The 23307-nt window shown below is 40.4% G+C and overlaps 1 protein-coding gene across 1 annotated transcript; it reads left to right on the top strand.

The window, feature by feature from the left end:
- The first annotated feature begins 1740 nt into the window (after positions 1 to 1740).
- Positions 1741 to 11305, top strand: LOC115045696 (tumor necrosis factor receptor superfamily member 14-like). Its single transcript, XM_029505487.1, has 8 exons — positions 1741 to 1785; positions 2277 to 2287; positions 7833 to 7885; positions 9956 to 10087; positions 10120 to 10278; positions 10391 to 10454; positions 10917 to 11003; positions 11158 to 11305. Exons 1-8 carry the CDS (start codon positions 1741 to 1743, stop codon positions 11303 to 11305), a joined length of 699 nt encoding a protein of 232 aa, XP_029361347.1.
- The last annotated feature ends 12002 nt before the right edge of the window (positions 11306 to 23307 follow it).

Genomic DNA, 23307 nt, shown 5'->3' with positions numbered 1-23307 from the left:
GCACTACTATGCACTTGGCACAGTGCTTAACGTGATCTCTTACATCCATCTCCATAGAACTCCAGTAGAACGAGAGAGAGGGTTCTGTTTTGATCTTGGTGACCTGGGCTTTGGGCCTCTCTCTCCTTGATGGTCTACGATGCCGCTCAACATAGAATATTACTCTTGCTAGGTCAGCATCTTCCCGCTGTCTTCCTCTGAGATCTTGCTTATAGATAGATGGTAATACGTCTTGACCAGTTGACATTACACTCTGGATGTAGTCAACCAGCACCGTAGATCTGATTCTCACAGCTGTATCCCAGTCAATATGACAATGAAGAAGAGCTGACTGATGGAGCGGATTTCTCAGGCACTGCCACCTTGCCTTTCCGTGAAGGTTTCTGGACAGCTTGACAAACATTTGATCACCTGAAGATCTCTTGAATAGCTCCTCCAGACAGACTCTCAGACTCCTTTTGGCAGACATCTGTATGGCTCAATGATTAGGCGCTCACTGATCCTCTTCCCTGCAGACGGCTCTCAACTAAGGGCATCTGCAACAACATTTTTTGGCCCGGGGACATATTTCATGTTAAACTCATAGGCAGATGGCTTTGTCACCCAGCGTTGCTCACATGCATCTAATTTGAAACATCAAATCTGACTTGGACGCCTTAGTTATGGCTCCTACTTTGGCAGGGTCTGTTGAAACACCACTGCTATCAATTACGTGGCCCAGGAAGTGGACTGAGTGGTGCAGAAGGTGGCACTTCTTGGGGGCCAGCTTAAGGTTGTGCACCTGCAACCACTCAAAGCCCATGTCAAGTCTCTTTACAGCCTCCTCCTCACTAGGTGTGAAAACCAGCAAGTTATTGAGATAGCAGAGCAAGCTCATGAAGTTCTGATCTCCAAATATCAACATCATCATTCGCATGAAGCTTGCCGGGCTGTTACACAGTCCTTGAGGGAGCCTGTTATACTCATGAAGGCCAACAGGTGAGGAAAAGGCAGTGAACTTCTTGTGATCTTCGTGAAGGGGGATGTTGTAGAACCCAAACGTGAGATCCATAGTGCTGAACAGCACATTACCTCCGAGTGTAGCAAGGCATTCTGCCTGATGTGTAAGAGGGGGTGCATCTTTCACTGTACGAGCATTGAGCCAGCGGAAGTCAGTGCAGATGCACAGTTCTCCATTTCTCTTCCAGACTAAGACAACTGGCAAAGCAAACTCACTACACGATTCTCTGAGGATGCCCTTCTCTTCCATTTCATTCAGTGTCATCCGTAGCTTTTGGTAGTGAGCTGGTGGCACACACCTGTAAGTTAGTTTGAGAGGTCTCTCATCCACTACGTGGATTTTATGAACAAAGTCCTTCACTTCACTGCAGTCTAGTCTGTGCTTTGAGATGGCACTTGGCACCTCCCAGGAATCAAGATCCAAGTCACTCAAGCTGCATTCTGTCAGGGCTTCAGCCATGTCAGACAAATCTGAAATCTGTTCAGCTGTAACATGTTGACTGTTGGACTTCAGATATGAACAATCATTGAGATGGATTTCCTTAGCAGCCAGGCATGGGTACACATCAGCCAACTTTGCATTTCTCTCGATTGTGATTGACTTATCTGCCAGGTTTATGACCTTCATAGGGACCCATCCAACACTCCACAGGGGAGTCACTACTCTGCCGAAAAGAAACGTTTTTGGAATGGAACAAAGCTGTGTTGGTTCCACAACCACAGTGCAGCCTAGGGGCCCACATGACTTCCCTGGGAGCTTCTCCCACACCAGGTGTTCATGTCCAGGTAGGAGTGTTACAGAACTGGTGGGTTTGACTGTGCCCACAATGTCGAGTACATCTTCATCTTTCCGCTGATGAACACCAACAAGCATGGCAAAGAAGTCATCATGCCCTCTTGTGTTAGGACCAGTCATTTCAGAGATTATTTCCCAGTATTTGTCTGACTCCTTGAGTTTACGTGTCAGATACTTTATTACATTTGTCCCTATGATGAGCTCATCCATTTGACCAGGAACAACTAAAGTAGGCACAGACACTGTCTGACACTGCCCTTGAAAAAGAGTAATATGATCTGACTCCTGCTCATCTTTGATGAGCATAAAATAAAATATTCAGAATTCAAATGATGGATACCAGCTCAGAGTTCCATTTAGTGAATAAATAAACAGAAATGAATGTGACTAATGAGAGGGATGCTCACCACATCATGAACCCTAGGTGACCTGTAACAGCTGAGTATTAGTAGTCTCTTGAGAAATTTCCCCATCCTCACAGATGAACAACAGGTATGTCACAGCTTGCACTGATGTTCACGTTCTGTAAGTTAGTTTAATACAGTGCTCCTCAAAGTGTGGGGCGCGACCAACTGGTGGGGAACAAATGGGAGGAAATTTTCAATTTCATGCCTATCTTGCTGTAAATGCTTTTCTTTATTGACAATAAAGATAACTCACTCTAAATAAAACACCCACACACAAACAAAGTAATAATTAAGGACTAAAGTGATTAATGAGCATCAGGAGACTGGGAGAAAAATGTAACCTGGGACTAAAGTGCAAAAACAATGATAGACGTTGGAATGAAAATTGCAGTGGGACAAGAAGGTAACAGGTAGCCGTGAGCCACATGGATACATTTGTGATGCAGACCACAAAAGAGCCAGCACTATCACACACACACACACACACACAAGAAAGACTGTTGCTTCTTTGAAAACGAAATACAGATCTCAGCTCAACATTGAGAATGACTGGGGAGTGGCAGTTTCATGCCTGAGAGGATGTGCAGTGCAACACAGGCACATTGCAGCCACTAACACAGGGAAAGTTCTCTTTTTTTTTTTTTTTTTGTTCTTTGCACAGATTGCAAATGAAGCACTATTTCATTATTCAACTACGGTACTTTTTGTTTTTGATCATCAGGCTTTGATAACACTCATACCAGGTCAAGGAAGACAATACACCATTTTATGAAAGAGTTAAAGTTCTTAGAGTTAAAGAAAATATTATTTCAGCTATTCTTTGGACATACCTACTACTTCCTCATTTTAGATAAAAACTTATGTTTTTATTCAAAACATAAGTTGAGACTGTGGATAGTAGATATAGGTGATGAAATATCACTCCAAGACTGGAAAGGTGAATGTATGAAAGCTCAGAAACAAACCATAACAACCTGAAACTTATTCAGCATAAATGGCTGTGTACATACATAACCCCAGTCAAATTTAAGTTTAATGATTAATGATAACATCCCCGATACATGTATTAAGTGCAATGAAGCAAGATGAATGATGTACAGCTGCATATGGGAATGTGTGGAGGTGAAATCCTTCTGGCAAGATATTATTAATATGATTGATCAAATATTAGCCAAGAAGTTACCACTGGAGCCAAAGATTTTTCTTCTGGGTATATACCCAACTATCCTACACTTACAAAGAAAATGATCTAGATTTGTAGATATATGTATATTACAAACTAAACGTATGACTTCCCTGAATTGGAAAATTGAAGATGGAGTTTGCAGTCTTTAAAATGTGGTTGTTTCCTAGCAGTCTCCAGAAAAAAGAAAAAAGCTAACACACACAATCTCACACGTATATCATATTAAAATCAGTTAAAATCTGAACCTACAATAGTGCAACACAAAGTAGTTTAAATGTTTAGCTTACAAAGTACAAAATCCTGCCGTGTTTATAAACCAGAAACTCCAATGGTCTGGCTGTTCAGAAGCAGAGAGGAGGACCAAAATACGTAAGAAAAAGTATCATTCGCATAGATATGAGATATAGTTAATAAAATAAAATAAAAAAATCTGATTTTTAGGACAGGCTTTGGAGGTATTATAATTTCACTTCCCTCAACAATAGAAAGTAGAACTAAGACTTCTTTATTCTAAACTTCATAAAATCATTTATGAGAATTTGATTGGTCTAGTTATGCATGAGTGGCAGAGCTGTAGCCAAGGGTGTAATTTGCACGGGGGATAAGGGGGTCATGACCCCCGCAACAATTTGATCCAGCCAATATAACCCCCCCTATAGGGCTGGTGCGATAAGCGTGTTGCGTCATTTCCGGTCACTGACGGTTGTGTTCTCTGCTGTGCTCTGTCATCTCGTGTGTTGTTTCCACTGTTCTTCTGCTATTATTTCCTAATTCACTCGATTAATCCGACAGCAAATTATTTTCACACCAACACTAGGTTTAAAAGTCAATATCTCCCCTTTCTCCAAAGGTTATAACCGGTTCTGCTCCTCCGCTAATCAAACTACCCGATTAGCAATGTCCTCAATCTCTCTGTCTCCACTCTCTGTTCCTCCTTCTCCTCCTCCTCTCCTCTCCTGTTCTGTGTGCCTCATGTGTAGTTATTCTTCTGCCTCCTTTTATGATAGTACCTCTTGTCATAGATGTAGGATGATGGTAGAAATGGAGGCGAAAATAAATGAGTTAGAATCACGGCTCCGCACTTTAGCTAGCCCATCCTATGCTAGTGTAGCTAGCCACCCCCCTGTAGCCGGTGTGGGCCGACCTAGACGAGCTCATACGGCAGCTAAGATAGTTTCCTCCCCCCCAGTGGCTCCCGAGCAGCCGGGATCTAGTCAGGACGGCTGGGTGACTGTCTGAGACAAGAGGCATAGTCGTAGGCAGCAGCCCCCGGTTCACCACCGACCAGTTCACGTTTCCAACAGGTTCTCCCCTCTCAGCGACACACCCGCTGAAAAGCCAACTCTAGTGATTGGTGATTCTATTCTGAGGAACGTGAAGTTAGCGACATCGGCGGCCATAGTGAAGTGTATCCCGGGGGTCAGACCAGGCGACATCCAGTCTTATCTGAAACTGCTGGCTAAGGGTAAACGTAAATATGCTAATATTGTTATTCACGTCGGCATTAACGACACCCGATTTTGCCAGTCTGAAGTCACAAAAATTAAGGTGGAATCGGTACTTTTGCTAAAGCGATGTTGGACACTGTAGTTTTCTCCAACCCCCTCCCCAATCGGACCAGTGATGACATGTACAGCTGCATGTCGTCATTTAACCGCTGGCTGTCGAGGTGGTGTCCCGAAAACAACGTGGGCTACATAGATAACTGGAAGTCTTTCTGGGGGAGACCTGGTCTAATTAGGAGAGCTGGTCTCCATCCCACCGTGGACGGGGCCGCTCTCATTTCTAGGAATATGGCCGATTTTAATAGAAATCGAAAACACTGACAATCCCGAGTCGAGACCAGGAGGCAGAGCCGCAGTTTAACACGCTCCTCTGCGCCTCAGTCAGAGGGGTCACCTGCCGAGAATAGAATAGAGTCTTCTGTCTATGTTTAGGTCTATAGAAACTGTGTCTGTCCCCCGACCACCTAAATTTAGAAAAGTTAATAAACCCAAATTAAACAGAAGAGGAGCTAAAAACAAAAACCTAACTGAAATTAAAAGCCACAAATTCAGTCTCAAATAACACTGAAATCAAATGTGGACTGTTGAACATTCGATCATTATCATCAAAATCTCTACTAGTTAACGATCTCATTGCTGATCATCATATTGATTCATTTTGTATAACTGAAACATGGCTGCAGCAGGACGAGTATGTTAGCATTAATGAAGCTACACCCCCAACCCATGTTAACTTTTATATCCCTTGTACCACCGGTCGAGGAGGTGGGGTCAAGCCTATTAATCAACCCTAGACCAAAATCTGGCTGCAGGTCTTTTGAAAGCCTCACTCTTAGTCTTTCCCACTCAGACTGGAAAGGTGAAAAACCAGTTCTGTTAGTTACAGTATACCGTCCACCTGGTCCGTACTCAGAATTCCTATCAGAGTTTTCTGAGTTTATATCAGAGTTAGTACTCAGTACAGATAAAATCATTATCCTGGGAGATTTCAATATACATGTTGATGTAGAAAGCGACAGTCTTAGTTCTGGGTTTCTTTCCCTACTAGACTTAATTGGCTTTTCTCAGCATATGAATGAACCCACTCACTTCTACAATCATATCCTTGATCTTGTTCTAACATATGGCATTGAAATTGACAAGCTAACAATTCTTCCCCAAAATTCTCTCCTGTCTGACCATTACCTTATTACATTTGAGTTTACTTTAATGGGCTCCACAGCATTGAAGAATAACTTCAGCTATAGAAGATGTTTATCTGAAGCAGCTGTGGCTAAATTTAAAGAGAACATTTGGTCATCATTCCCAACAGTGCCATATTTAAATTCAAATCAGGATTTCTCCCATACGCAGGTTGATGACCTTGTGACTAGCACTATGGCCACACTGCGTTCGAATCTCGACAATGCCGCCCCTCTCAAAAAGAAAGTATTCAATCTGAGGAGGCTGGCTCCTTGGTATAATTACCAAAACCGTGCCTTAAAGCAGACATCAAGGAAATTAGAAAGATTTTGGCATTCGAGTAAGTCAGAAGAGTCTCACAGAGCCTGGAAAGATAGCCTAAAAACATATAAAAAAGCTCTCCGCAGTGCTAGAAGTTCATACTACTCAGCACTCATAGAAGAAAACAAGAACAACCCCAGGTTTCTCTTCAGCACTGTAGCCAGGCTGATAGAGAGCCATAGCTCAGTTGAACCAGTGATCCCCTCAGCTCTAAGCAGTGATGATTGTATTAACTTTTTTACAGATAAAATTCTCACGATCAGAGAAAGAATTTATCAGCTCTTGCCTACGTTAGATAAAAATCCCCTACTGAATACAGCAACTCCTGAATCAGCTGTGACGCCTCTTTTACATCTGGAATCATTCTCACCTCTGAATCTCTCAGAGCTAGCTTCTATAGTTTCATCCTCCAGACCGTCAACCTGTCTATTAGACCCAGAACCAACTAGCCTCTTTAAAGAGATCTTTTATTTAATTGAGCCGTTCATTCTAGATTTGATTAATCTGACTTTATTTCTGGGTTATGTACCTCAAGCACTTAAGACCGCGGTCATCAAACCCCAGCTTAAAAGCCTTATCTTGATCCAGATGTTTTGGCAAACTATAGACCCATATCGAACCTTCCATTTATTTCTAAAATTATTGAGAAAGCTGTAGCAAATCAACTACACGAGCATCTGGATGGGAACAGTTTGTTTGAAGAGTTTCAGTTAGGATTTAGAGCCCATCATAGCACAGAAACAGTGCTGGTTAAAGTCTCCAATGACATTCTAATGGCCTCAGGCAATGGATCAGCCTCCATACTTCTCCTTCTAGATCTTAGTGCTGCATTCGATACCATAGATCATAATATTTTACTACAGAGACTGGAACATGAAATTGGAATTAAAGGAACTGCACTAACGTGGTTCAAATCCTACTTATCAGATAGACATCAGTTTGTTCATGTAAACAACAGCTCCTCCTCATGTACTGCAGTCAGTCATGGAGTCCTGCAGGGTTTGGTACTTGGACCAATCCACTTTACGCTTTATCTGCTTCCTCTAGGCAACATTATCAGGAAACACAGCATCAACTTCCACTGCTACGCAGACGATACTCAGCTGTACCTATCAATGAAGCCAAATGAAGTCACTCAGATAGTCAGACTGACCCTTTTCTTCTGTTTTCACACATACAGACACACACCTTTGTAGAAGGCAGTGTGTTGCCAGAGGAGTCTTGTAGTTTTGTGTAATAATCACACGGTCCGGACAGAAATAAGCTCTCCTCCTGGTATCATATATACGTTGCTCTATCTGGGTAAGCGCCGCGCAGATGCCATTTCTCTGGCTACCTTAAAGGTTCAAACTGTCGTTAGATTCTGTGCTAATGGTGTAATCGCAAACGCTGTTTCCAGCAGGCTGTCTAAGTATCTTTGCCGTATCCTGCTGCAGAGAAAGGGAGTATCCGACAGGAGACGGACTGTGCTGCCCAATGTGCCACCGAGGTGAGAGACTGGTAAACAGGACCCTTAAGTTCAGATCACATCCCAGTTAGCCAGCAGTCTGACTAGCCTCACATACAGCCACCTTATATTCATACACAGTCTGATTAAAAACAAAGGACCATCCTTAAACGGCCCTCTATGAGTCCTGATCTTAATACCAGTGAACATCTACTGAAAGATGCGGAAAACAGTGTGGATTCAGCTCCCTTCAAGAGGAGAGGCCTAAATACAAAAGTCTCACTGAGGCTGTGCTGCAGACTACTAAGTTCAAAGTATCATAATTTTTCTACATGCCGTCTGTTTTGTTATGTAAAATATACAGTGGAATGTAAAATCAAAAGCAAAAGTCAGATTTGGGTTGAGAATTGAATAAATAATGATGGATGCCATTAACTTTTGTCAGTTTCAAGTTGTTCCAGAGATAGTTTTGGATTAATATTTTTAGAATTCATACTTTCCATCAAACAGTAGAAGTCATTCTCTCCTGTCTGAGAGGACCATGTTGAACATACTGACTCCTGAGTCTGGTGCAGACTGACATCTTTCAGCTATCAGGCTCCTCTTCAATGGAACTGACTGTCAGTATCAGCCTCGGGGGCTGACTCTATAACAGCTTTCAGGATCAAGCTTAAAACATCCTTTAGGACAAAACCTACAGTTAAGAGATAAAGTTAAATCACTCTTTAGTCATGCTGCTATAAGCATAGGCTGCTGCGGTTGCACTGAGCACCTCCTTCTCTCTCGCCCATGCATGTACATCAAAACTTTATGTGTCCGTGATGTTGTCTCTTCCTGCCGTCTGTGTTTTGTCCCTCCTGTACCTGTCCTTCAGGTGCTGATTGTCTTTGCTCCATGTTCCTGCTCAGTACCTGCTGCTACAATAGTTACCATTAGTTATCATTATACACTATAAATCAATTTCCATTATTACTTATCATGCACAAAAAATCTCATTTTCATCTAATACTACTATTTACTAGTGCATATTTAGTAGTACCAGGCTTTAATCACTCTGTTTATTTTGTTTGCCTTTTCTTTTATTGAATCTCTTCTCCTCCAATTCCCTACCTCTCCTCCACTCATCTCTCCTCTCTTCCTTCTAGTCTAAAACTCAAACTGGAGTTCAGCTTTAGCATTATTTCCTAGTTTGGAAGTAATTCTTCCCCATCTTGGAGTGAAGCCGCACTAAACAGCTTTTCACAAGCAGCAGAAACAGTCAGCGCTGTGTTTATCTTCAGAGACAGGTTGGACACAGCAGGGAAGGACGCCAGCATGTCCAATCCAAATTTAACCAATAACACATTTAAAACGCTAAGTCATTCTATAGTTCTGTGAGTTCAAAGATGGAGGTCAGGTATGTCCAAACCCTCTGATTCATACTGCAGCAGGGGAGCCTGTACAGTCGTAGCACCTTTTGTGATTTTTCCAATAGATCACAAACTTCACAGCCCAAGCCCAAGTTCTGTATTATAAACTTCAATGTGTCGACTACTGAAATAATGTATTTAAATGGTTTTATGAAATATGTTGATTTCAAAGCAGTCACGCTACTATGTACACTGGGAGCTTTGTAACACATCCCAGAGATGGTTTTAATATTTCTAAAATATATATAATTTATCTTAGAAGAAGAAGAAGACTGGTAAGAAAATCCTTTTTTCAGCATTGACATATTCTAAAAACCATCGACCATTTCCATCAATTTGTTTGACAGACACAGAATTATTTCATTATCCATTTTTGTAATATAACTGAGGAGTCTGTTTTCCTCTCCTCATCCCTCCACTCAACTCACTAACTACAACAATCATCCACATGCTGACCAGCAGTACGCAACCCGATCTGTCATGCCGGAGTCATATGAGGGGTTCAACATCTTCACCTTGCAGTGAAAAATGATATTCGAACTGTGCCATATTCCAGCAATTAAAAACTATTAAAAACAAAGACAAAAGTTTTTGTTCAGCCCAAAGTTCATTGAAGAACCCATCTAACTGACTTCCTAGTACCTAGTTCCAGGTCCTGGATCTTTACGTGATGTTCTCGTCAATCTTGTGTTGTCTTTGACAGGCACAGTTATTCAACAAGACTGCACAAGAGAGTTAGGTACATGCTGCAGCCCCTGTAGGAGTGGGACTTTTATGAATAACCCCAGTGGTCTAAACGCATGTTTTCCCTGCACTCCCTGTGACACAGATACATGTATTTGCAATATTTATATGAATTTTTTTTAGTGCATGGTCTCTTTGCCTTGCAGAACTGTACATCTACAGCCGATACAGTTTGTGACGTCTTAAGTGGGTATTTATGCAAAAGTCTGGCCAACAATAAAGGATGTATGATGGCAGAGGAACATTCACAATGTGCTCCTGGTCAGGGGATAAAACAGCTTGGTAAGAAGAATAAAGGCCTGAGTACTCTTGAAAATGAACAATCCTTTTTTGTCACACTAATAAATGGGGGTGTTCTAGGCCATTGAGCTGCAGTTTTATATCTTTCTCTAAGGAACCAGCAGAACTGACAACGTGTGCGAAGACTATTTTTCACAGGATGTTGTGGCCTGCAAACTGTGAACACGGTAGGGCATTACTCAGTAAAGAGTGACTCTAAAACTGATCCTAAGTCAGGTCCATAAGGTGCTAGTACTTTCAGTGTTCATTCCAATGTCATTCTTTGATTTTGTTTACATAATAGAAGTTTTCTACATTTAGATATCAGAGTTAAAATCCTGGTTGGAGTTATTTAATGCAGTTGTCTGAGGACAATTGATATATTTTTAATAAAAGTTGTGTTGTTCTTAGAATTAAGTTTGGAAACAGTCCATGAGTATTTATGAACCAAAAACTTGCTGCTCATGGCTCAGCACCTTGTTATAATAGATTTTAATGTGGATATGAAGATATGGCTGAAACTTCAGTAGTTTGTTCCACATTGCTAAGGCAGTGATGGTAATCACCTGTATCTTTCCAATATCAAGTTCTTTGGCCATGTAAATGGCAGCCTCACACTTGTTTTCTTGACTGTCCCGCAGTTGTTCTGAAACCCAAGTTAAGGTAAAAGAAGGAGGGGCGAGTACTGATATCGTCTGCAGTGATGGATCCAGAAATCATTCCATGGTGTTTGTACTTTCTTTGTTGTTTTTACTTACTTTCCTGGACATTTGATTTTTGTTGCTTTCTTTGCATCCCTAGCAATCTTTACTTTTGGCCTGTCTTTGCTTTTTAACTTAACAATTTAATATTTTTCCTTTATTGCTCTTGAATGTGCTTTAGCTGCTATGAGCCGAAGCAAGACAAAAGACCCTTAAAGGATGATGACACCCAGAACGAAACTCTGCTGGCACAAGCATCAGACTTCACTGAAGCTGAAACCATTTACATCCTGTTGGACTTTGGCAACATGTGGATGCGTTACCCCTAACAACTGGACTGAAGTGGAACAGCGCTTATGCAGAAAATCAGCTGACTTCAAATAAATAGTATTTCTCCCAATTTACCTGACAATGAGAAGTGCTGTTTGCTAACCAATGAGATCCACCAGGGTTAATGTCAAAATATAAATATTTAATCATCACAATTATTTAAGTTTGTTGTACTGCTGCATTTGTCAATAGCTGCAACTTACTACCTGCCATTATAATTGGTTGGGTTACAGGTGTGACTCTTTGAAGTAGAGACTAGAGATCCAGGGAGATGAGAAGACTCAGCCTCTGATATTAGATTAATAGATTAACACTACAATGGCAGGTCCAATCTCGGCGGCAGACGAATACCGTGATGATGTCCTGTTTGACCTGCTGCCCTCTGGAAGGTGGTTCAGGTGGATAAAAGCCTGGAAAAATAGATTTTGAGACAGTTTTTTTTCCATTGCAATAACCAGTCTGAACTCAAACATGCCCTAAAGCATCAATTAAAACAGACACTAAAACTTTGAGTTCTTTTGAATCCAGGCTGCTTTCTAACCTTTTTTCACTACATTGTAACTTAAGTATTCTTTTATTTCTCTCATTGTGTTTTAACTGTGTGGCTACTTTCTAATCTCTTCACGTTTTCATAGTAAAACTCGATTGAACTAAGGCAGACTCCTGTGCCCGCCCCCCCTTCTAGGAAAACTTAGGTACAGCACAATTGGTGTTCAAACTAGTATTTATGATGTGTGCAGTGTTATAATTAAGTAATTCAGGATTATAAAGGTAAATAATCACCAGGGAAACTAACTGTTGTCTTAAAAAACTTTTATAATGTACCAATATCTGTGCTGTAAACTAATACAAGTAAAGGGACTTATTTTCATAAAGCGCCTTTCTACAAATAAATTACATTAATGCCTCTCATTTATTCATTCACACATGCACTACTATATTTGACAGTTAGGCACCAAAAACAATGTATTCAATCTTCTCAGATGGCTAAAATAATAACTTTATTGAGCTCTCTCACATACATAGAGGCTATAGATTGGAATAGGAATTGAGTGTGGCTTAAAAATAAACTTCTCACTTTTATTTATTTAATTTTGGTCTATTTTTCAGGAAACAAAATAAAATTTTATACATTTAAAAATAATAACACAATGTTAGCCATCTTTTCTGGCAAGAGAACACATTTTAGCAATTTTTCAGACAACTTACAAAATGTTAAAATTTTTCAGGTAACAAAGGTGAAAAAAGGGGGAAGAAGGAGGAAACGTCTAAGTTACAGAAAGTGATAAGTTTCTTCACTGCACCTGCGGCAGCGGCCAGCAGCAGCAGCAGCAACAACCCACAACACAATCGACGTTGACACCTGTGAAGGAGGGTCCGTCGTGTGCAAATGAACTAGTGAGTATCAAAATTGTCCAAGGGTGATTTAGTCCTTAACGTTAAGTTATGCATTCAAAACATTAGAAACTGGAAACTATTAACAACTATCGCTCTGAATTAAAAAAAAAAAAAAAAAAGACCCTTCAGTGTTATTACTTTGTATTAATATCGCTTTAATGTGTGTTATCATTAACTGCTGTAGATAAGGTTGAGTTAATTTTGAATGAATTAATATACTGAGCTTTGGCTTAAGAAATAAACCCACAAAAGAAGACTCTTTCAGTTTATTAAATATTGCCAGCAAACACAAGCCCAAAAGCTGATCTGATGCTTGCCTCATCCAATATGGCGGCGACGTTGACGTACAGCTCAGCGCTCAGTGCGGTGTCTACGTTTATACAGTATGTCTATGGGATCTCCAGGCAACGAGTGATGCTACACAGACTGCGGCACCGCTCGTTACAATATATTGTTGTATACATTACCACTGTGTAATTACCACAATTAAGTAATAAAAAAAAAGTAAAGTAAGAGAATAATAGCAGTAGGTTTTGATAATTATAGTGCCTTTATGAATACTAATAAGTGGAATTATGACAATAGTGCAATTGAAATTCATTTTTAACTGCTTCCAATTACACTTCTCCCCTGATGGACTGCACCTAAATGAAAATCAGATTTTATTCCTATTTATATTTATAACTGTAAGCTATGATCTCTTACTGTTAGATGTAAGGGTAGTAATTTTTTCTCATGCTGTTTCTCCTTCGCTGCTGCAGTTACATTTATGGCAAAAGATATGCTCATACTCTCCACAGGCCTCCATTAAGACCTCCAACTCCATTGGGTTGAAATAACTGGAACTTTTTTTTTCTCAGTTGTCATGGCAACACGTGGTATCGGGGCTCCACTGATGACGGCTTTTTATAGAGGTTGTGCACGCGCGCAACTCAAGGTGAACATACTCAGAGTTGATTGAACCAACTCATATCAGCTGTTCTGGAACCGGATACTCAGAGTTTCCCCATCTCAGAGTAAGTCAACTCAGAGTTCAGAGATAGACTCAAGAGTTCGTTGAACCTCCTACCTGGAATACCCCCCAGGAGGTTCAGGGGGAACACAGCCAACGACTAAAGTTAATTCTGCTGGACCCCTTTGGGGTGAGTTAGTCCAACTATTATATAAAAAAAAGGTGTCATGCAAACGTTGTGACTGATTTAAGATATATATGCTCTCTGTGTTATATTTGTATCTTTCTTAATTATATATTACATTTGCAGGTATATTGACCAATAATATTTGACAAGATTGATTAGTGATACGTGCACATTAGAGTCCACGCTCAATGAAAACATTTAAAGCAGGTTAAAGTGCTTTAAAACACACTTGGGCTTTTCAGTAATCAGTAATGACAATCACATGAATTGATAATTCAAACTAGAATTATTCTCATTCCTTTTGCCTTCTGTCAAACAGCAGACAAATGAAAAAAAGAGCTTACCTATTTTCTTCTCTCTTAACAGCATCAATTCTGTTTTTAATGTAGTATTTTACTTGTGCCCATTACCTGCCTCTTAACGCAACTGGGGGGTTTTCAATACACTTCACACATGCTGCCTTTCTTGGAACCTTCATCATCCTAATGCTTTCGATCAGCGTCTTCTCGACAGCCAGGATTTCTTCATTTGACCATTTCCTTTTCTTCGCTTTTGGCAACTCTAAATAAAATGACACAAATTAATTAATGCTCTTCAATCATGTAATATCAATGCAGTTCAATTGTAATAAATCCAAGCCATAACAATCATGAACCCCAAAACCTGTTATGCCAGAGTCAATATTTTTGGTTGGAATTAATTTGTCCATGAAATGAGACAATTTAACTAGTGAGCCAAGTCTAGCCCAAAGTGTGTGAATATTGGCTCTTCTACATTATTATGCTGGGTCAACATTTAAAAAGGAGTAGCTGTCTCTGAAGATTAATTTAATTTCAAGTTTACTGCCAACACACAGACTAAAATGATAGTGGTTATATCAATTTCTTGAAAGAGAAAAGGTTGCTGCTATATTCAAATCAAAAACTTTGCTCATGATGGACAAATCAGAGTTATCGTGATGATTAAAACCATTTTACATGGATTTACAGTCCTCTGAAGCTGTTATAATAAATGTTTACTTAATTTTATTACCTAATTAATGACTTTGCTGCTCAATTATAGTAGTATAATAATCTGCAGCAGTGAAAGTAGTGTGAAACTGGTGATTGATACTACTGTTGCAGAATGAGATGTAAAGCCTAAAGTGTTTCAAAGAATATGACAATTCTGAAGATACTGTAAGAAATTATACATCAAGGACGTGTTACCAAGTCTGGATTGGATTCCAAGATTGGAGCAAATCAAAATAATGCTGAAACTACCATATCTGATTGGATATACAATATATTTGGATCAGGAGCAACTGATGCACTAATACAGTGTTCTGTGTTCATCTGTCACTGTCTGGTTTGGCATGGCCCCCAAATTGGATAGACAAAATTACATCAATCAATCTTCAGAGAAACCCATTGGTGCCCTCCATTCCTTATACAAAACCCAATGAAGGTGATGGTGATGGTAGAGATGAAAGCTCAGCATTTGTCCAGGCCTGGTCAACATTAGACATAAACATAAGACTTATGTAAATCTTTACATGAAATCAACTTTACACCAAAGGGTGGAAGGGAACTTAGGGCAGTTGGAGTTGGTGCTGAACATGATAAAACCATCAGGGCAGAGAGGGAAAAAAAAGCAAAAAAATAAATTCATTTGGTTATTCGAAGTCCTATCATACCTTGTGAATCAATGGCAAGCTCATCAAGATCCCTCTTCTTAAATTCAGACAACTTTCCTTGTTCCAGGATAATCAGAACTTTACTTATCTTTGCCAGCTGTAACATGCCTTCAGGCAGCCTATAACTCCGATGTCATGGCCGAGGAAGTCAGAGAGGTCTTCCATTTGATTATCTTTTAATTTAAGGACCTTGGACATAGTGGTCATTTGCTTTCTTCATTTACTAGAGGACAATGTTTTTGCATTGTTTGCTCCACAGTAGTGATGGGTCTGGCAACACTGATGCGTCAGCGCATGTGTTGAGCTCATAGAGCAAAACACTGTGTCGGTGCTTATATCTCTTTAAGTCACGTGACCAATACAGGAACTGTTTCGAACTGACATTGGTACGCGCCAAACTGTTTCTAAGGAAGTGTATCTGTCAACGGGATGCATCTGTCAAAAGAATCTCTGATCTTTTGCTGTTCATCGTCAAATTCATCAAGAATTATGGAGCAGCCTCAAGCCAAAAGAAAGGATTCCGCCATGTGGGACCATGTTGATCTCATCGGAAAATAAGGTATTTGTCTTCATTTCCTTGTTGTTTCATCCTGTTTCTCTCAGAGTTTCCACTTGATTTATCTAAATTCTAATTAATTTCAAAGTGACTCTTAGTTTACTATTCAAATTATTTTCTGCAGGTTAAATGTTGCATTTGTTCGACAGAACTTTCCTATTTAAATAGAACCACCTCCTCAATGCTGAGGCATTATAGGGCCAGGCATGAGAATGAAGTCCCAGATACACCCAGGATAAACTCAGGTATACAGCCATTTTGGAAAATGGAAGTACAGCAAGCTGTGGCAGTGAGTATAACAGCTGGCATGTGGACATCTGTGAACATGGAGGCTTACTTAGCTCTTACCTGTCACTACATTAATGAGAATTTGCAGTTGTTTACATATGTGTTGGGAGTGCAATACTTTCCACAAAATCACACTGTTGACAATTTGGCCCAAGTCAGGGTCAAAGGTCATCCCAATGATGAAAATGATCTATCTTGCACTAGAGCGTAATGCTTCAACCTTGCACACAGAGGCAGCCATACACTTACATGAACACCTTAAGCGTCAAGTCACAGTCACTGCTTCCAATCTGGAGTCATTAAGTGTGTTGACCCTAGCAACACTTCTAGACCCCAGATTTAAATCACTCGGGTTCCACATTTCCTCCAAGTGCAATGAGGCCATCAGTAGACTGCGTTCAGAATGTGCGCCTGTAATTGGACACATAAATGAGCCCCAGCCAGGACCGTCTTCACAACAGTTGTCTGTACCCACTTAAGGCATGTTATTCAGCATTATTTGTTTGTTGTTGTTTCATGTACTAAAATGCCAATTTGTTTTTAGATAACTTTTGGCAACATCTCCACATCGAAGTGGGCAGGCAAACTAAAAGTGCCACAGCTGATGCCATCCAGGAGGTGCAGAGATCCCTGGCAGAGGGCAATATTGCTAGGTCCCAGGACCCTATGAGATACTGGGACAAGCAAAAGACAATCTATCCAAACCTCTTCTGGCTTTCCTTACAATTTCTCTGCACTCCAGCCTCATCTGTGCAGTGTGAGCGGGTGTTTTCTACAGCTGGAGAGGTTGTATCAAAAAAGCGTAATAGGCTCAATTTCAAAACATTTGAAAAACCAATTGGAAATGTATTTTTTTTATTAAAAATTTTTATTAAAAAAATCTCAGTCCACAAGCATCCTCATTCACGTTCACTTAGATTTTCACATTATGATACATGTTCACATTATTTATTGACAATCTAAAAATATCAAAGATATTTTAAATTTAAATGAAGATATGAAATAATACAATATAAAATAAAATGACTTATAATAATATTATTATATATACTAGGTTATCAAATCAGTGTCAGTTGAGGCTGTCAACTAGGTTGCCTGCAGGGATTTTTAAGGTCCAGCAGGTGTCAGTATTCAGTGACACAGTATCGACATAGTATCAATACAGCAATTGGCAATGTGTTGAAATGCTTCATGATGCCTCATTTACCCATCCCTACTCAACAGCTTCAAGCAATCTAACAGCTAATATCTGAGCGTGATGGAGTGCTTGAGGTCTTGAAAACATGAATTTTCCTGATTGTCATCAGGCACATCACAGTCATAGTGAGTTTTGACAAGTTAGTCCACTGATGCCTGCATTTCAGTTGTGTGTATCTCAATTTGCTGGAAGTGCTTCCAAAGCCTAATCTCAAGGTCTGTCAAAGCAAGTTTTATATATATTGGGATGACCTGATGAGATATCTCGCAATGTAAAAGCAATAAGGGACATCTTGGATACTTCTCCCTCTCTTCTACGGCTAAAACGTTTAACCTCAAAAAGTCTAACTTTGGCATGTTCTGACCAGTGTCTCATTTTGGTTCCTCAGTGAGTTTTATTTGGATCTCTTCCCTTTGTGTGTTAACAAATTGGTGTATTTTTCTTACATATTTTTTTGTCTGCAGATCGAGATCGATGCACTTATAGTCTTGCAGCTATATATTTTATTATTTCAGTGCGTGTGTGACCATCATCAGCCCTCCCTGGAAGATAGTTTGCTGATCTTTATTGAGTGTAATGACCTTTGAGCAGCAGGGAGGGCAGTGCTACACCTCAGTGAATATCGGAGGAGAACGAAAGGCGGACAAGATGCAGAAGGATGGACGGGGAAGGGAAGCAGGTGGGAGCCACCATGGGCCCATCACCACACAGCACCACGACACAAAGTCCAGACACAAAACACTAGAAGAGCCCGGGCACCCAACTGCACTGTGTGCCGTAGGGCCCCAAGGCCACCAGCGCCATTTGCCACCCAACCACGGAGGACTGGGCCCCCGAGCCATGCCATGACCAACTGCAAGTGAGTGTCCCCTTTCCTGTGCCTCTCCAATCCCTTTTTCTTACATGCTGAGTAAAGTGAAGGAGCTGTCGAGCATTCAATTTCATCTAACTCAAATTCCTGAGGGTCTGGGATGAAACACATTCACTCCATTTCAAATCAAATCAGATTTATTTGTATAGCGCCAAATCATAGCAAAGTTACATCAAGGCACTTTACATATAGAGCAGGTCTAGACCAAACTCTTTATAAATTTATTTAAAGAGACCCAACAGATCCCCCGATGAGCAAGCACTTGGCAACAGTGGCAAGGAAAAACTTCCTTTAAGAGGCAGAAACCTTGAGCAGAACCAGGCTCAGGGGGGGCGGCCATCTGCCTCGACTGGTTGGGTTGAGAGAGAGAGAGAGAGAGAGAGAGAGAGAGAGAGAGAGAGAGAGAGAGAGACAGAGACAGGCAGGCAGGCATTGGAGGGGGGGGGGGGGGCGTAGGCAGGAACATGTTGTTGCATGAAGTTCATGGAGTTGAGCTGTAATACAGAATTCATGCTATATGGGACCAGCAGGTGTTGCAGGAACATGGGATGGAGATGAGTCACCACCTGCAGGATGAGGACAGGGAGAGAGAGGAGAGGAACTGGGAGAGACAGAGACTTTGGCAGAACATGGTTAGTAAATGCAGTATAAATGCTTAGAACTGGGTGAAACTGTTTTTTTTTTTTTGTTTGTTTTTTTTTTAAGAAGGATGGTTTTTATCAGCGCATGCAAGGAGGGAGTTAGAGAGAAAGAGGGAGAGAGGGTGACAGGGAGAGACAGAGAGCGAGGGAGAGAGAGAGAGAGAGAGAGAGAGAGAGAAGCTCAGTCCTTCCCCCAGCAGCCTAGGCCTATAGCAGCATACCTAAAGAGTAGAGGACTTTTTAACTGTACGCTCTGTCATACAGGAAAGTTTTAAGCCTGGTCTTGAAAGTTACTAAAGAGTCCGCCCCGCGGACCGATGCTGGGAGTTGGTTCCATAGAAGAGGAGCCTGATAACTGAACGATCTGCCTCCAGATTTACTCTTGGAGACTCTAGGAACCACAAGTAAACCTCCATCTAGAGAGCAGAGTGGCCTGCTAGGACAGTAAGGAACTATGAGCTCTCTGAGATACGATGGAGCTTGGCCATTAAGAGCTTTATACGTTAAAAGAAGGATTTTGAATTCTACTCTATATTTTACTGGCAGCCAATGAAGAGCAGCTAACACGGGAGAGATGTGATCTCTTTTCCTAGTTCCTGTTAATATTCGTGCAGCAGCGTTCTGAATTAACTGAAGGCCTTTTAGAGATTTGTTTGGACATCCAGATAGTAATGAGTTACAGTAGTCCAGCCTAGAAGTTACAAATGCATGGACTAGTTTTTCTGCATCATCCTGAGAAAGGATGTTTCTGATTTTCCTAATGTTTCTCAGGTGGAAGAAAGCTGCCCGACTAACTTGTTTTATGTGAGGGACAAAGGACATGTCCTGGTCAAAAATTACTCCAAGGTTTCTTACAGTGGAGCTGGAGGCCAAAGTAATGCCGTCCAAACTGATGAGATGATTAGATAGTATTTTTCTGAGGTGCTTAGGACCGAGTACAATAACTTCTGTTTTGTCAGAGTTGAGAAGTAAAAAATTTCCAGTCATCCAGACTTTTATGTCTTCAAGACATGCCTGCAGTCTGACTATCTGACTGACTTCATTTGGCTTCATTGATAGGTACAGCTGAGTATCGTCTGCGTAGCAGTGGAAATTGATGCTGTGTTTCCTGATAATGTTGCCTAGAGGAAGCAGATAAAGCGTAAAGAGGATTGGTCCAAGTACCGAACCCTGCGGGACTCCATGACTGACTACAGTACATGAGGAGGAGCATTGTCTGAGGCCATTAAAATGTCATTGGAGACTTTAACCAGCGTTGTTTCTGTGCTATGATGGGCTCTAAATCCTGACTGAAACTCTTCAAACAAACTGTTCCCATCCAGATGCTCGTGTAGTTGTTTTGCTACAGCTTTCTCAATGATTTTAGAAATAAATGGAAGGTTCAATATGGGTCTATAGTTTGCCAAAACATCTGGATCAAGATTAGGCTTTTTAAGCTGGGGTTTGATGACCGCAGTCTTAAGTGCCTGAGGTACATAACCCAGAAATAAAGTCAGATTAACCAAATCTAGAATGAACGGCTCAATTACATAAAAGATCTCTTTAAAGAGGCTAGTTGGTACTGGGTCTAATAGACAGGTTGACGGTCTGGATGATGAAACTATAGAAGCTAGCTCTGAGAGATTTAGAGGTGAGAATGATTCCAGATGTAAAAGAGGTGCCGCAGCTGATTCAGCAGTTGCCGTCTTCAGAAGGGGATTTTTATCTAACGTAGGCAAGAGCTGATAAATTCTTTCTCTGATCGTGAGAATTTTGTCTGAAAAAAAACTAATAAAATCATTACTGCTTAGAGCTAAGGGGATCACTGGTTCAACTGAGCTATGGCTCTCTGTCAGCCTGGCTACAGTGCTGAAGAGAAACCTGGGGTTGTTCTTGTTTTCTTCTATGAGTGCTGAGTAATATGAACTTCTAGCACTGCGGAGAGCTTTTTTATACGTTTTTAGGCTGTCTTTCCAGGCTCTGTGAGACTCTTCTGACTTACTGGAACGCCAGTTTCTTTCTAATTTCCTTGATGTCTGCTTCAAGGTACGGATTTGGTAACTATACCAGGGAGCCATCCTCCTCAGATTGAATACTTTCTTTTTGAGAGGGGCGGCATTATCAAGATTCGAACGCAGTGTGGCCATAGTGCTAGTCACAAGGTCATCAACCTGCGTATGGGAGAAATCCTCATTTAAATTTAGATATGGCATTGTTGGGAATGATGACCAAATGTTCTCTTTAAATTTAGCCACAGCAGCTTCAGATAAACATCTTCTATAGCTGAATTTATTCCTCAATGCTGTGGAGCCCATTAAAGTAAACTCAAATGTAATAAGGTAATGGTCAGACAGGAGAGAATTTTGGGGAAGAATTGTTAGCTTGTCAATTTCAATGCCATAAGTTAGAACAAGATCAAGGATATGATTGTAAAAGTGAGTGGGTTCATTTGGTGTCACAGATTTGTTAAACACCCTTACATAGCAAACGGCATCCTCATCACCTGAGATCGTTGATTCACATTCTATAATACTGGCTATTTCCTTGAGATTATGGCATAACTTCAATGCCAAAGATGGTGCTTATTTCCTCATTCAAGCCACCCATTTTTAACTGCTTCAGTGGCATGGGGGAAATTAGCCAGCAGATAAAAATCTGACAAATTGCCCTTTTTCTGCCCTTGGGGAACTAACCACCCTTTCTCACACATCTTAATCTTAATATAATCATGTTTTGTGGCATCATATCCATGCCTATTCAACAGGTTTTCCCCAAATATCAGAATGTTTTTCTCGCTGTAGACAAATTTTTTATGCCATCTTCATGTATGCTTAGCACCAGTTTCCAAAAGTGCATTCACACTGTCTGGAACTGGCTGAGCATATGCGCAAAAGGGCTGGACTCTTGTTTTTTCAGCCTTTAAACCTTCTGCTTTCATGTTTAGGTGACATCAATGCATGTGGCTCCCAAGCAACTTCCTCTTTAGGCAAGCCTCACAATTTATAATGCGTCCATCAGCCAAATGTTGCAGTATGTACAGTGCAGGGCTGGAAAAAAAGTAAAAAAATAAAATAAAAAATAAAGAAAAACAAAAAGAAAAACAATACAGGGAGATAAAAGAATTAACTAAATGCCAAACTATGAAAAGATTGAGGAAAAGTCAGTTCTGGGGTCCCGGCAGCTCACCACACTGGCTTCAGACAGACTGGCAAAAAGAAAGAAAGAAAAAAAAAATAAATAAAATAACTCCCCTCAAAACTACAGCTTCCTCCTTTATATCCTACCAAGAGACATTAATTAGGAAGTGGAATCAATTATCTCCCAGGAGAGTGACCCTAGGCCCATAATACACGACACAATACAATATACTATTCCCAATTACATAAAATTACATTTTAGTTGTGCACTTTGTTCACTTACAATTAAAAATGGCTTTAAACACTCATCCCCCTGAAATCACCCCTCCGGTTCTCCTATACTTGGCACCTTCCTCTGGGGAACCCCCTTTAAAACACAATGGTACCCTCCAGCATGGTTTGTCAGTTCCCAGTCTTGCCAGGGGAGTTCAAGACCAACACCACCGAGCAGGTTACTCCACAACCTTTAAAGGTTTTTTAACCTAAGTTACTGCAAGTGAAGTTGCAATACTAGAATAGTGTGTATTTACCTGTATGCACCGGGGTACTTTTTAATGGCATTATTAATGCAAGTAAAGTTGCAGTTTTGTTTTTTATGCTTCTAACCAAATTTGAAGCAAGGTTCACATTAATGTACCTTTTACTTAATGATAGTTTAGTTACAAGTTGCACTTATTTGGTGAATACTTGAATACTAACCCTAAAGTTGCAAATTTGTTGCCGATTGTTATTATTATTTATTTGTTTAAATATGTTATTAAATGAAGGCAAGATTTTGGGGACATCCTCAGTGCAATACAACCATTGACAAGCAACTTTGCCTAAAAACCTATTATTTATTTAAATATGTTGTAAATGAATGAAGGTAAAGTTTTCTAAAACAAAAACAGACATTAACAGAATGTAGCTTGGTTACATAAATTGTGAAAAGTAGCCCAGTTCTGAAGTTGTCTGAAAAATTTGTTAAATAAAAGGTTCTACATTTTCCCAACTGTCATGCCATATGAGCTACTTAAGTTCCACCCTCTGAAAACTGACTGACTGTCCAGATCTATGAGGCTACACATTAGAATATTATAGTTTGTACCAACATATCTGTTGGATATCTTGTATCGTACA

Source organism: Echeneis naucrates, chromosome 7, assembly GCF_900963305.1.
Source record: "Echeneis naucrates chromosome 7, fEcheNa1.1, whole genome shotgun sequence".
In the NCBI taxonomy this organism is placed as follows: domain Eukaryota; kingdom Metazoa; phylum Chordata; class Actinopteri; order Carangiformes; family Echeneidae; genus Echeneis; species Echeneis naucrates.
Note: the sequence above shows the minus strand (reverse complement) of the source record. Positions and strands in the feature narration are given on the sequence as shown.

Coding starts and splice junctions, on each gene's coding strand:
- LOC115045696 (XM_029505487.1), top strand. CDS start 1,741: ATGACTTCCCTGGGAGCTTCTCCCACACCAGGTGTTCATGTCCAG. Junction 7,886..9,955: donor CTGCCCAATGTGCCACCGAG/GTGAGAGACTGG, acceptor TGTCTTTGACAG/GCACAGTTATTCAACAAGAC. Junction 10,279..10,390: donor TCAGGGGATAAAACAGCTTG/GTAAGAAGAATA, acceptor TCTTTCTCTAAG/GAACCAGCAGAACTGACAAC.